This window comes from Gadus morhua, chromosome 8 (genome assembly GCF_902167405.1).
Source record: "Gadus morhua chromosome 8, gadMor3.0, whole genome shotgun sequence".
NCBI classification, from domain to species: Eukaryota; Metazoa; Chordata; class Actinopteri; order Gadiformes; family Gadidae; genus Gadus; species Gadus morhua.
Genome location: NC_044055.1, coordinates 4,300,283 through 4,312,478, shown reverse-complemented (window position 1 = coordinate 4,312,478; position 12,196 = coordinate 4,300,283). Strand labels below are relative to the sequence as shown.

The 12,196-nt window shown below is 46.2% G+C and overlaps 1 protein-coding gene across 1 annotated transcript in view; it reads left to right on the top strand.

The window, feature by feature from the left end:
- The window catches only part of tmeff1a (transmembrane protein with EGF-like and two follistatin-like domains 1a), a 37,385-nt gene that overhangs the window by 16,793 nt on the left and 8,396 nt on the right, over positions 1-12,196 (top strand). Inside the window, exons 2-6 of the mRNA XM_030362695.1 lie at positions 546-655; positions 1,839-1,968; positions 4,150-4,179; positions 8,048-8,144; positions 8,609-8,757. Of these exons, the coding sequence (XP_030218555.1) occupies positions 546-655; positions 1,839-1,968; positions 4,150-4,179; positions 8,048-8,144; positions 8,609-8,757 (516 nt within the window). The remainder of the gene's footprint in view (positions 1-545; positions 656-1,838; positions 1,969-4,149; positions 4,180-8,047; positions 8,145-8,608; positions 8,758-12,196) is intronic.

Here is a 12,196-nt window from a genome sequence, read left to right as displayed (position 1 = left end):
GGACCATTTAACCCCCCTCTGAAACAAAGTTGGTGTCGCACTTACAAAGCAGTGCTCTCCTATTTTAGGAAACAGATGACGTGACGCTCCCCTTTAAGCGAACTCCAGGTTACGCTCCGGGTTGGCACTCTCCAACGCTTTCTCATATCTGATATTCTCAGAGAAAGATTGTGAACGTGACGACGAAACGGCTTCAGCGTCCTTAGCTAGTTAGCTAGTGAACGCTAAGGCTGCGCTGTGTTCCCGGAGCACAGGCTGTGGTGTTTAGATGTTCGCTTAGCTAGATGCTAATGCTAGCTAGATGCTAAGCAGCTCTCCAGGGATGTAACGGATGTGATCCTGGGTTGTTTGCCTTGCGTGTTTTAAAAATACACAATCAAAATATGGACACACCCACACACACACACAGACACAGATGCACAAACACAGCCATACGTGTGGGAACTGGCATCTGTCCGTCTGTCCATCGATCTGTCTGACTATCTATTCCTCTGTCTGTCTCCTGGTCGCCTAACAGGTGTGTGGTTGTTTCTGTGTTTCCTCAGACCTGTCGGAGAAGAAGAGTGACCTGAGAGTGTGCGACGACGCCTCCTGCAGGTACGGAGGGGTCTGCCGCGACGACGGCGCCCAGCTCAAGTGTGTCTGCCAGTTTCAGGTGAGAACATGGAGGATTCTGGGAGCTTTGTTTTTACTTCAGCCAGGTAAAGCCAGTCGAGCTCAGGGTAGACCAGGTGAGCTCAGGTTAGACTAGGCGAGCTCAGGTTAGACCAGGTGAGCTCAGGGTAGACCAGGTGAGCTCAGGGTAGACCAGGTGAGCTCAGGTTAGACCAGGTGAGCTCAGGTTAGACCAGGTGAGCTCAGGGTAGACCAGGTGAGCTCAGGGTAGACCAGGTGAGCTCAGGGTAGACCAGGTGAGCTCAGGTTAGACAGGTGAGCTCAGGTTAGACAGGTGAGCTCAGGTTATACCAGGTGAGCTCAGGGTAAACCAGGTGAGCTCAGGTTAGACCAGGTGAGCTCAGGTTAGACAGGTGAGCTCAAGTAAAACAGGTGAGCCAGTTAAGGCCAGGTAATACCATGGGAGCTCTGGTTAGACCAGATGAGCTCGGGTGAGACCAGGTAGGCTAGGTTAGTCAGCATTAGCTCAGCAGCTAGAGCAGGCCGTAGAGCCGTGTGAAGCATGTGGAGGGATCATAGCGGCTGAATCCTGTTCACTGTATATTAGGGCTTTGACTTTTGCCCAAAAATCATATTCAAAGTTTGTTTGTTTATTGATATCAATATTCAAATATATTCGAATATTTATTAATAATATTTTGACCATTAAATGCCTTCAGTAAGAACTGGATTGGGCTTCGCGAGGTTTGTTTACGCGTTGCTATGGTTACCGGTCTTGCGTGCTCCAATGGTTTATTAGGTTTCAAATAAATCGCTGTCTAATCAATACTTCATTCACTGCCTCTTCCGTGGTCATTACAATATTATGAATAGACTGCGTCGGGTCCTCCGACGTCTCTCCCATCTTGGCCTGCCCATAACAGGTTCGAATATTAAGGGCTGCCTAATATTCGTTCGAATTTTGATTTATTTTTTGATACTCGAATTATATTCGAATAACGAAGCCCACACGTCTGGATCCTGAGGCGGTGCGCAGGGCAGCCCACCGTTTAGCCAACTCCCTCCCACGCAGGAGGTGCCGGGTTCGATTCCCTATGTCCGTAGTGTGCCAGGAGTGGATGAGAGTCTTTCTCCCGAGTCGCCTGTCACCCTGGAGAAAAAAACTCTCTCGGTCTCCCTGCGACTGGTGGTAACCATGGTTTCCTCGGTCCTGCCCCCCTCAGTGCCATAAGAACTACGTGCCGGTGTGCGGCGCCAATGGAGACACGTACCAGAACGAGTGCTACCGGCGGCAGGCCTCCTGCAAGCAGCAGCGGCTCATCGCCCGCGCCGCCGACGGGCCCTGCTCCACGGGTGAGGGGGCCTTTACACAATAAGAGCGTGAGAGTCTACTGGCTGCCAAAATAAAAGCACAAGGGTGTATAGTGTGTGTGTGTGAGAGAGGAAGTTCACCTTTTATGGTTGGATTTTCGTGTGGATTATTTGTCGATATGGTGATATGTTGGAGCAGGTCAACATAGGTGACCTTGGGTGTCTTGAAAGGCGCTCTAAATTAAATGTATTATTATTATTATTAACATTTATTTGAACTTGTTTTATTTTGCACATTGTGGAAAAGGGACTTTGAAGTTCTTTGTGTATTGGGGCGTTTCCTTTGTCCATTTAAGGGTGTACTGGCAGTTAAGCTTCCAACAAATCAGGCCTCTGCAGACCTTAGATGATTTATTAATACACGATTGTGTGTATTCTCCGGTAGTGCTATAGTATATAATTATAAACAAATAAAAAACAAACAATATAAACCAGTGTGACCAAAGAAATGACATTAAAGCTAACAGGGAAGCCTTTCGCCACATTATTATCAATTAAACCGTCTTCTTTGGCCGGAGTACACAGCATCGATTGGAGAGCAGCGGCTAACCAGTTGCCCGGGCGACCTCGATCGCCCCGGCCTCCCCTGCACTCTCTCTCTCTTTATTTGGCTCTCCGATACCTCCCTGGTCAGATGGGTTTCTGAGGAAGGCTTAGTTAAATCAGATTCAGATCAATTTTAATTACCAGCCTTGAATGGGAACGCTGAAAGTGTCAACAGACACAAACAGAGAGACACACACACACACACACACACACACACACACACACACACACACACACACACACACACACACACATGCTCTTATGTGGATCCATTCAATTAAAATAATAATTAACCTTCACTTTTACCCTTTTTCATATAGTAGTTGGTTCGGGCCAAACGGGCGTATCGTAGCCGGCATCTTGGTCTCTCTCTCTCTCGCTCTCTCTCTCTCTCTCTCTCTCTCTCTCTATCTCTATCTCTATCTCTATCTCTATCTCTCTCTCTCTCTCTCTCTCTCTCTCTCTCTCTCTCTCTCTCTCTCTCTCTCTCTCTCTCTCTCTCTCTCTCTCTCTCTCTCTCTCTCTATGCTAACTGCTAACCACTAAGCGCTAGCTGAGACAGCCTGACTCTGTATCGCAGAACAGCTCCCCAGTGAGTTCTGCATGCAGCTTTTATTACTCCTGTTTATTGCTGGCAGTGAAGGAGGCTTGAGAGGCGCTCTCTAGAGGCCAGTGGTGGAAGTGCATCAACGCGTCGCCGTGGCAGCCTGAGTGGGAGGGGGGCAGGGGGTTGGTGCTAGTTCTCTTTGTCGGGACTCACTCAGAATCGGTTGGAGAGCAACTAATTACGTCCAGAGGACATTTATCAAACCGTCCGTCGAACAAACTGAAAACCCTGTAAACGATGAGAGCGGTAGAGAGGTTAACGATCATTGGGATTCTTCAACACTTCAACACGTTTTTATGGCTGAACAGAGGCTGGCCTCCAACCACACAGTCTTCTACTGTTGGTCACTGGGAGCTGCCCAGTCTTCTACTGGGACACTGGGTCCTTTAGCGTGTCCATTTGAGTCCAGGTTTTAAAACCGTTCTGCGATCAGTGGCTGACACTGCGGCGTTGACATTCAGCCACTCAGTATTAAGGAGCCTTTAAGCATAGAGAAGACTTTTAGTGTAGCGGAGACATTTAGCATCGCAAAGCCCTTTAGAGTGGAGCCCACCACCAGCATAGAGATGTGTCATCTAGACTGTGTGTGTGTGTGTGTGTGTGTGTGTGTGTGTGTGTGTGTGTGTGTGTGTGTGTGTGTGTGTGTGTGTGTGTGTGTGTGTGTGTGTGTGTGTGTGTGTGCATCAAAGATGGCTCCCATGCACTCCTGATCATCCCTGGAAGGAGGGATCCCCTACTCTGCGTTCAGATTTTCTCCTTCCTTATGAAGGAGTTTTTTCTTTCCCTCTGGGGGGCTGGGGTCAGGGGTGTGTCATAAAGATACGGCCTGTTAAGCCCTTTGAGACTGGACCTGTGACGAAGGGCTGTACAAAAAAAACGAATTGAATTGACGGTATCTAGTCCTCATAGACGCAGTAATCCTCATGTTAGTATTGATAGTCCTCATGGACACAGTATTCATCATGTCGTTGATATTGATGTTATCTGTGTGTGTCTGTGTTTCCTTTCAGATCCTGGTTCCGGTTCTGGTGACAGTGATGGTACGTTCACATGTCAGTCTGTCAACATGTCCCAGTTTTACATGATCAGGGAGCAAATTGTGTTTAGTCTGTCTGCCTAGCTGTCTGTCTGTCTGTCTGTCTGTCTGTCTGTCTGTCTGTCTGTCTGTCTGTCTGTCTGTCTGTCTGTCTGTCTGTCTGTCTGTCTGTCTGTCTGTCTGTCTGTCTGTCTGTCTGTCACGCTGCCTCTCTGCCTGTCTGTCTGTCTGCCTGTCTTGTCTCGCTTCCTCTCTTCCTCTCTGCCTGTCTGTCTGTCTGCCTGTCTCGCTGTCTGAGGCTATCATTCTGGTCTGAACTGGTCGGCCAGTGGCAATAAATTATTAATTGAATTAATCTAGTGTTTTATAAAATATGATAAGTTGTGTGTGCGCGTTTGCGTGCGTGCGTGCGTGCATGGCGGGGGGATATGGTCACATAACTGGCTCCAGGAAGTAGAGGCTGTCTGGGGCTAAGGAGGTTGTCCGATCGATCATTACCCTCCTTACACAGTGTGGTCGGCTGCTGAGGCCGACAGCCCTCTGCTCGTATTTATAGGACTCCACATTAATACTGCATCCCCAACGGAGACATCGGAGATTCTTCAATGTCTGCCTTCTAGAACCTTCTACAACTAGGGGTTCTAAGACTTTGCTCAAGGAATTGTGATGGAAATGTACTCTAGTTCATATCATGTGCAATAGTTTTACATCATTTACATGATATATCATCAGGAAATCATGTATTAAATATATATCGTAATGTATATATTATATCATAATATAACTTATATTAATCCATTATGGGGATTTAATATATCATAATGTTGTTTGTATAATATATTAGTATGTATATCATACATCTTGATACAAAGTATCTCATAATATATATTCTTTATATTGCATATGATATATTATATTATTATCTAGTTAATGTATCATAATATAATGTATTTATTATATTTTATAGTTAGACAATGTATTATCATGTAATGTCTATATTATATTTTATAACCTAGATAGTGTATCATAATATAATGTATACATTATATCATCTAGATAGTGTATCATAATATAATGTATATATTTTATAATCTAGATATTGTAAAAATTATATAATCTAGATATTGTATGACAATATAATGTATATATTTTATAATCAAGATAGTGTATCATAATAGACTGTATATATAATATAATCTAGATAGTGTATAATAATGTATATATTGACGTAGAGCAGACCCTGGAGCAGCGAGCTACAGGTGAATCTGATGGTGTGTGTGTAGCTCCGCCCCTCTGGACCTGACACACCTGCGCAGCGTAGTATCGCCGCTCTGGACATGCATGCCGTCCTCGCGTTGATCTGATGCAGTGTCAGAGTGATGCATGATGGGAATTTATGCAGCGCCGCTAACACACAGCCGCCAAGCAGAAGGGCCGGGGTGCAGTCTGACCAGCAACAGTCTGACCAGCACTGGTCACACACACACACACACACACACGCACACGCACACGCACACAAAATGAGATAAGAACGAGGGTTGGGTGTCGGTTTATCCTGTGAACTTGTTAAAAGGACACCAGATGAAACCGGTTCGAACTGGAGACGAAGCACCCAGAGCTCTGATGGATCTGCATCTCTCTGGCGCCGATTAATGGAGAGATGGAGCGCTCGCCATGACCGTGATCACACTCGGAGGGCGACTGACCGTAGACCGAGAACTTCCATGGGAATCTGATTACTATAGTCAGATTAAAACTATGGTAATCTGATTACTATAGTAGTAATCGGATTACTATAGGAAAGGAAACTACCATGGGAATGGGATTCTTATAGTACTACTCAGATTATTATAGTCAGTTTACCACGATGGTAATCAGATTGCTATTGTCAGAGAACTACTATGGTGATCTGATTACTATAGTAGGTTTACTACGATGGTAATCAGATTACTACGGTCAGTTTACTACGATGGTAATCAATTAAGCAGTAATCAGAGTACTGTGGTCGTAATCAGAGTAGTAGTAGAAATAATGTTCCAGTGTGACAATATTGTAAATGTAAGCACAACAGACTTTCTCATTTGCTACCTTGGGTGGCTTCTTTAACAAAATGTTCTGTTTTTTCATTTTAGTTTGAACAAAACATGAGACGCAACAAGAATACACTCAATTAAAACACATTCAAATAACGAAACCCAAAAAACAGGACAGAGGTTGTGTTGTTCAGCAATGGTCTATTCAATTAAACACACAGCAACATCACGCTCACGCACGCAAACTTACACACACACACACACACACTCTCACACTCAAACTCACACTCACAAACACGCACACTCTCTCACACTTACACACACACTCGCACACTTACACACACACTTTCTCACACTCAAACTAACACTCACAAACACGCACACTCTCTCAGACTCACACACAATTTCGCACACTTGCGCACACACTCTCTCACACTCAAACTCACACATCACACACTCACACACACACAACACACAAACTCACACACACACAAACACCCTTACACACACACTCTCGCATACACAAACTCACAAACACACACACTCTCTCACACTCACATTCACACTCAGACACACTCACACTCTCGCATGCACACGCACCCGCACACGCATACACCATCAAAATACATTTAAGGAAAAAGTTTGAGTAAGGCAGTCAGAAGACATCATACACATCCAGAGGAGGGGAGTCTGTCTTTGGAGAGGTCTAGATCATCATGAGTTTCATTACCTCCTCCTTATCTCATTAGGAATTCAATTTCAGGGAAGGAGAGTTGTGCTTTGAAGACACCTGCACCCAAATTAAACCTCCCGTCTGAATATGAATCTGGCAAAATGATGGACGAATACAAATGATGACTGGAACGGCGGAGAGCCGGGGAGATTGAGAGTGTGTGTGTGTGTGTGTGTGTGTGTGTGTGTGTGTGTGTGTGTGTGTGTGTGTGTGTGTGTGTGTGTGTGTGTGTGTGTGTGTGTGTGTGTGTGTGTGTGTGTTCTAAGTTAAAGAGAGAGATTGTAGAACCAGCGAGACTGAGGGCGTTAGAGAGAGGGAGAGAGAGAGAGGGGTAGGTCTTTTCATACTCGATGAAAGGGAGAACAGCAGGTGATTCTTCTCAGGGAATCTCACTTATGTTTTATTTAGATATGAATTAATGTGGAAGAATGAAAGAACAAGAGCCGAATAAGTCCTGAAATAAGTAACATAATATCTAGAACCATCAACAGCAGCCATCTTTGAAGCCTCTTTTTGTCGTTAGTGTGTGCGTGTGCAGGTTGAGGTTTTGTGTGGGTGTTCAGGTTTTGGTAGCGTGTGCAGGTTGTGGTAGCGTGTGCGTGTGCAGGTTGAGGTTTCGTGTGGGTGTTCAGGTTGTGCTAGCGTGTGCCGGTTATGGTAGTGTGTGCGTGTGCAAGTTGAGGTTTCGTCTGGGTGTTCAGGTTGTGTTAGCGTGTGCAGGTTATGGTAGCGTGTGCATGTGCAGGTTGAGGTTTCGTGTGGGTGTTCAGGTTTTGGTAGCGTGTGCAGGTTATGGTAGCATGGGCAGGTTGAGGTTTCGTGTGGGTGTTCAGGTTTTGGTAGCGTGTGCAGGTTATGGTAGCATGGGCAGGTTGAGGTTTCGTGTGGGTGTTCAGGTTGTGGTAGCGTGTGCAGGTTATGGTGGCGTCTGCAGGTTGCGGTTTCGTGTGCGTGTTCAGGTTACGGTAGTGTGTGCGTGTGCAGGTTGAGGTAGCCTGTGCGTGTGCAGGTTGTGTTAGCTTGTGCAGGTTGCGGTAGCGTGTGCAGAATGCAGATTGTGTTGTTTTCCTGGATCCCTCTGACCCCCTGTCCTTCCGTCTCCACAGACTACGAGGGCTCCAGCGTGGACGGAGGGAAGAAGTTCACCAAGTGCGGGACGTGTAAATACGGCGCCGAGTGCGACGTTGACTCCGAGGACGTCTGGTGAGTTCAGCTCCACCGCGTTGAGTTCACATTCTCACAACCAATCAGCACTCTGGCATTGGAGCAACCTATCCGAACATGATCGCCACCACAAGCCTAAAAGTACTCCCCGCTTATAAATGCATCATAAAGAAACTACTTTTTTTATCCATCATTCTATTTTAGTTACACATTAATACGAACGTCTGAAAGTAGGTTTTATGTATCCAACATCACTTTGACTCCGCCCCTCTCTATACCTTACACCACCCCTTCAGGTGTATATGTAACACCGTCTGACCCCACCCCCCCAGGTGAAGATGTAACAAACGTCCAACCCGCCCCTCCGCGTGTATACTTAACACCGTCTGACCCCACCCCTCCAGGTCTAGATGTAACCCCGCCCCTCCTGGTGTATTGGTAGCAAACATCTAACCCTTCCGCTCCAGGTGTATTTCTAACACTGTCTAACCCCGCCCCCCCAGGTGTATATGTAACATCGACTGCAGCGGCCACAACGAGAACCCAGTGTGCGCAACGGACGGGAACTCGTACAACAATCCGTGTCTGGTGCGCGAGGCGTCCTGCATGAAGCAGGAGCAGATTGACGTCAAGTACCTGGGGAGATGTCCAGGTGAGCCCGCTGGCTACCTAGCCCTTTAGCTACCTAGCCTGCTAGCTAGCATAGCGGCGAGCCGCTGTGCTGTGGCCGAACGTTCGAGGCCTACGACAGTTGAAAACGGTCTGGTGACAGGGGGCAACATTTAGGAGATGGTAGTAAAATAGTGAGTTTGACATGAGAATAACAGTGAGTTCGACGGTAGTAAAATAGTGAGAAAGCAGTGTTGGACAGTCGTAAAATAGTGAGAAAGCAGTGAGGAAGCAGTGTTTGAAACTAGCAAAAATAGTGAGTTTCACAGTGAAGAAGCAGACTTTGACATTAGTGAAATAGTGAGTGGACATTGAGAAAGCAGTGTTTGACAGTGGTGAAACTAGGTGATCTTCTACAGTAAACGTGATGAGTGTAAGGCTTTGTTTCGCTACATAAGGTTAATTCAGATCAGAGCGTTTAAACTGGAAGGTGCGGTTCCAGAATCTAGACCATGCTTCCATCCCCCGGGGGAGAGGGAAACTGAATGGGTTTCCAGCAGCTAGGTAGCGAGGTTCAGGGCAGGTTAATGAGCTAATTAGCGGACGGGGGTGGGCCAACGACTCGACCTTCCCCTGTAGCGCTGTTAGCACTAAACGGCGCGTCTGACCAATGGCTCCTCATGTCTTCATTCCAATCTACTGAAAACAAAGGCCGGAGGGGAGCCGGTTAGATGAGCACCCACTGCAGGCAGGGCCCCTATCGCCAGCGCTGCCTGTCCAGACAGAATGTAGTGTTTACTATTCAGTCGTTTAGCAGAACGGGGGCAACCTGCTCCTGAATTCAGGTGCATGTCCTTAAGGTGAGGCTAGGGCTTAGACATCTGGCTCGTGGATGTGTATTAATGTTCAGGATCTGCGCTAGTGATTAGCTCGAAGCATTAGGCACCGGCGCGACCTATTAATAATCCTAATGGCTGGGTGTTACCGTGGGAACCGAGGAGATGGGGCCCGCGGGGGAAACTCGTTTGATTGGATGTAAAATGGTCAAGTGCCAGCCGTGACCTTGTTTCTTTTGACGCGACACATATTTTACGCATGTCATTACATATTTACATATTTCATTACATACACGACACATTTCCACCGCTGTCGTTCTTTATTGACATACATGAAACAGAAATGGAGCCCGCGTAGTTGAATTACGCTGACCTGACTGCAACTGTGATTCATATCGAAATCATTTCAAAGCTTTACTTTGAAATGCCTCGTATATTAAGGAAGCTGCACTCAATCTTTCCTTTACCGGCAATCGGACGCAAAATAAAATCCCCATCCACGCTTACCATCATGATGAAGATACAATAGAAAGCATCCACTACTGTAAACTAGAACTCCACTTTTAAAATCATGTAGAAGATACGGCAGAAAGCCTTCTATACTGTAAGCTAGAACTGTAGTCTCAAAATCATGGCGAAGATACAGTAGAAAGCCTTCCATACTGTAAACTATAACTCCCCTCTTAACATCATAGATAAGATACAGTAGAAAGCCTTCCATACTGTAAACTAGAACTCCACTCTCAACATCATGGAGAATTCCTCCATTACTGGAAACTGCTAACTACTACTAACTACTAAATGACCGAAAAAATAAGATTGTGTCCCTGTCAAAGCACTCCACAGATTAGATAACTATATTATAATGAAACAATCCGATGGTAATTGGATAATTAAATAATGAGTTGATTGTGTGAGGAGCTGAGAAGGTCTCCACAAGGTCAGGGTAATAACAGGATCCACCAGCTGCAGCCGGTCGGAGCGTGGAGGTGACAGCACCGATTAGTTATTGAATCGTAGGATTTATCTCCTCAGTGTTATTTATTGTGTTCATCTTCCTCAGCCTACGTTGTCCCCCAAGGTCGCAGAACGGCTGCTTCTGCTTCTCCTTGCCGGCGCACCCATGTCCTCATAAACCACCGGACGGAAGGTTTATTACTCTGGTCCACGCAGGCCAGAGGTCACGCAGGTCGCTGTCTCCTCCTGTCCAGTCATCAGGGTCAAATGCTTCCAGAGTTCCTCAAGAGTGTGTTCTTCGATTGCATGTGTTGTTGTGCACTTTGTGCGTTTAAGGACAGGAGGTTGAGGAGATGCAGAGGGTTGAAGAGGAGAGTGGTTGGAATCAACCCAGGTCCTTTATAAGATACTGGGTCCCACACATTTAAGATGAGACACTGCGTCCATTTTCATTACACCTCTTGACTTTATATTTTAAAAAGATCATTGTACGAAAGTTCACCTTCACCAATTTCGGCAAGTTACAAAATCTTGGATTTGCAATACGGGGTGAAAAATACATCTTTGGGAGGTCATTGTGTTCTTACAACCTCTTCCAAAACTCTCCTCCACAAAAACAAGAAGAATCTTTAAGCTCGTCTGCATTCGGTTCTGCAGAAGATTGTGGAAGCCAAGCCAAAGACTGTAGTGAGTTTTGGCTTCTAGAAGGTCCTGGAAGGTCCTAGAAGGGCTCAAGAATAACTAAAGTCCAGTTAACCAACACAGTGTGGAGCCCGCTTGTTTCAGAACCCCTGAAAGCGCTTCTCAGCGTGGTTCCTCCGCACTGCCGCGGTCCATTCTATGGATTTCCTGTCAGCTGTGCTGATACGGCGAGGCTGCGTGGAGCCGCGGCGTGTGATTGGCTATGAGGGAGGAGGGTGGATTAGGATGTTGTTCAGTGGAGGCCTGCGGCGGGGAGCACCTGTCCATCACCCGGAGCACCTCAGGGGGGCTGGCTTCAGAACTCGAGCAGCAGACTACACCCCGGGCCTGCTGCTTGGGCTGGGCGTAGGCCTGTCTTTTCATCACGTTGCGGAGGGAGAATCCCTTATATAACACTGAAACGTGTTCATCTAATATCACTATATGGTGCATTACGCAGACATGAAACAACAGGACAATTTCAAATATGCTTTGGTGTTAATGTCTTCACAGATTGTATGTTTTGTGTCAACAAAATATACCATCAACCGTTCATTACTGTATCATAGCTCATATGGGTCAAGTTTGGACATTATGCTCTTTTGTGTTCTCTGAATGATCTCGAACGATCTGTTCCCTGCTTGCACCCGGGTTTCACTGGCTTTGGCCGGGGAGGCATGAGAAAAATGTTGACTTGAGCACCCTGTTCACTAGAGCACTTAACCCTGATCAATAGAACACTTAACCCTGAACTTTAAACCCTGATCACTAGAGCACTAAACCCTGATCACTAGAGCACAAAACCATGATCACTAGAGCACTAAACCCTGATCACTAGAGCACTTAACCCTGATCACTAGAGCACTTAACCCTGAACTTTTAACCCTGATCATTAGAGCACTTAAACCTGATCACTAGAGCACTAAACCATGATCACTAGAGCACTAAACCCTGATCACTAGAGCACTAAACCCTGATCACTAGAGCACTAAACCCTGATCATTAGAG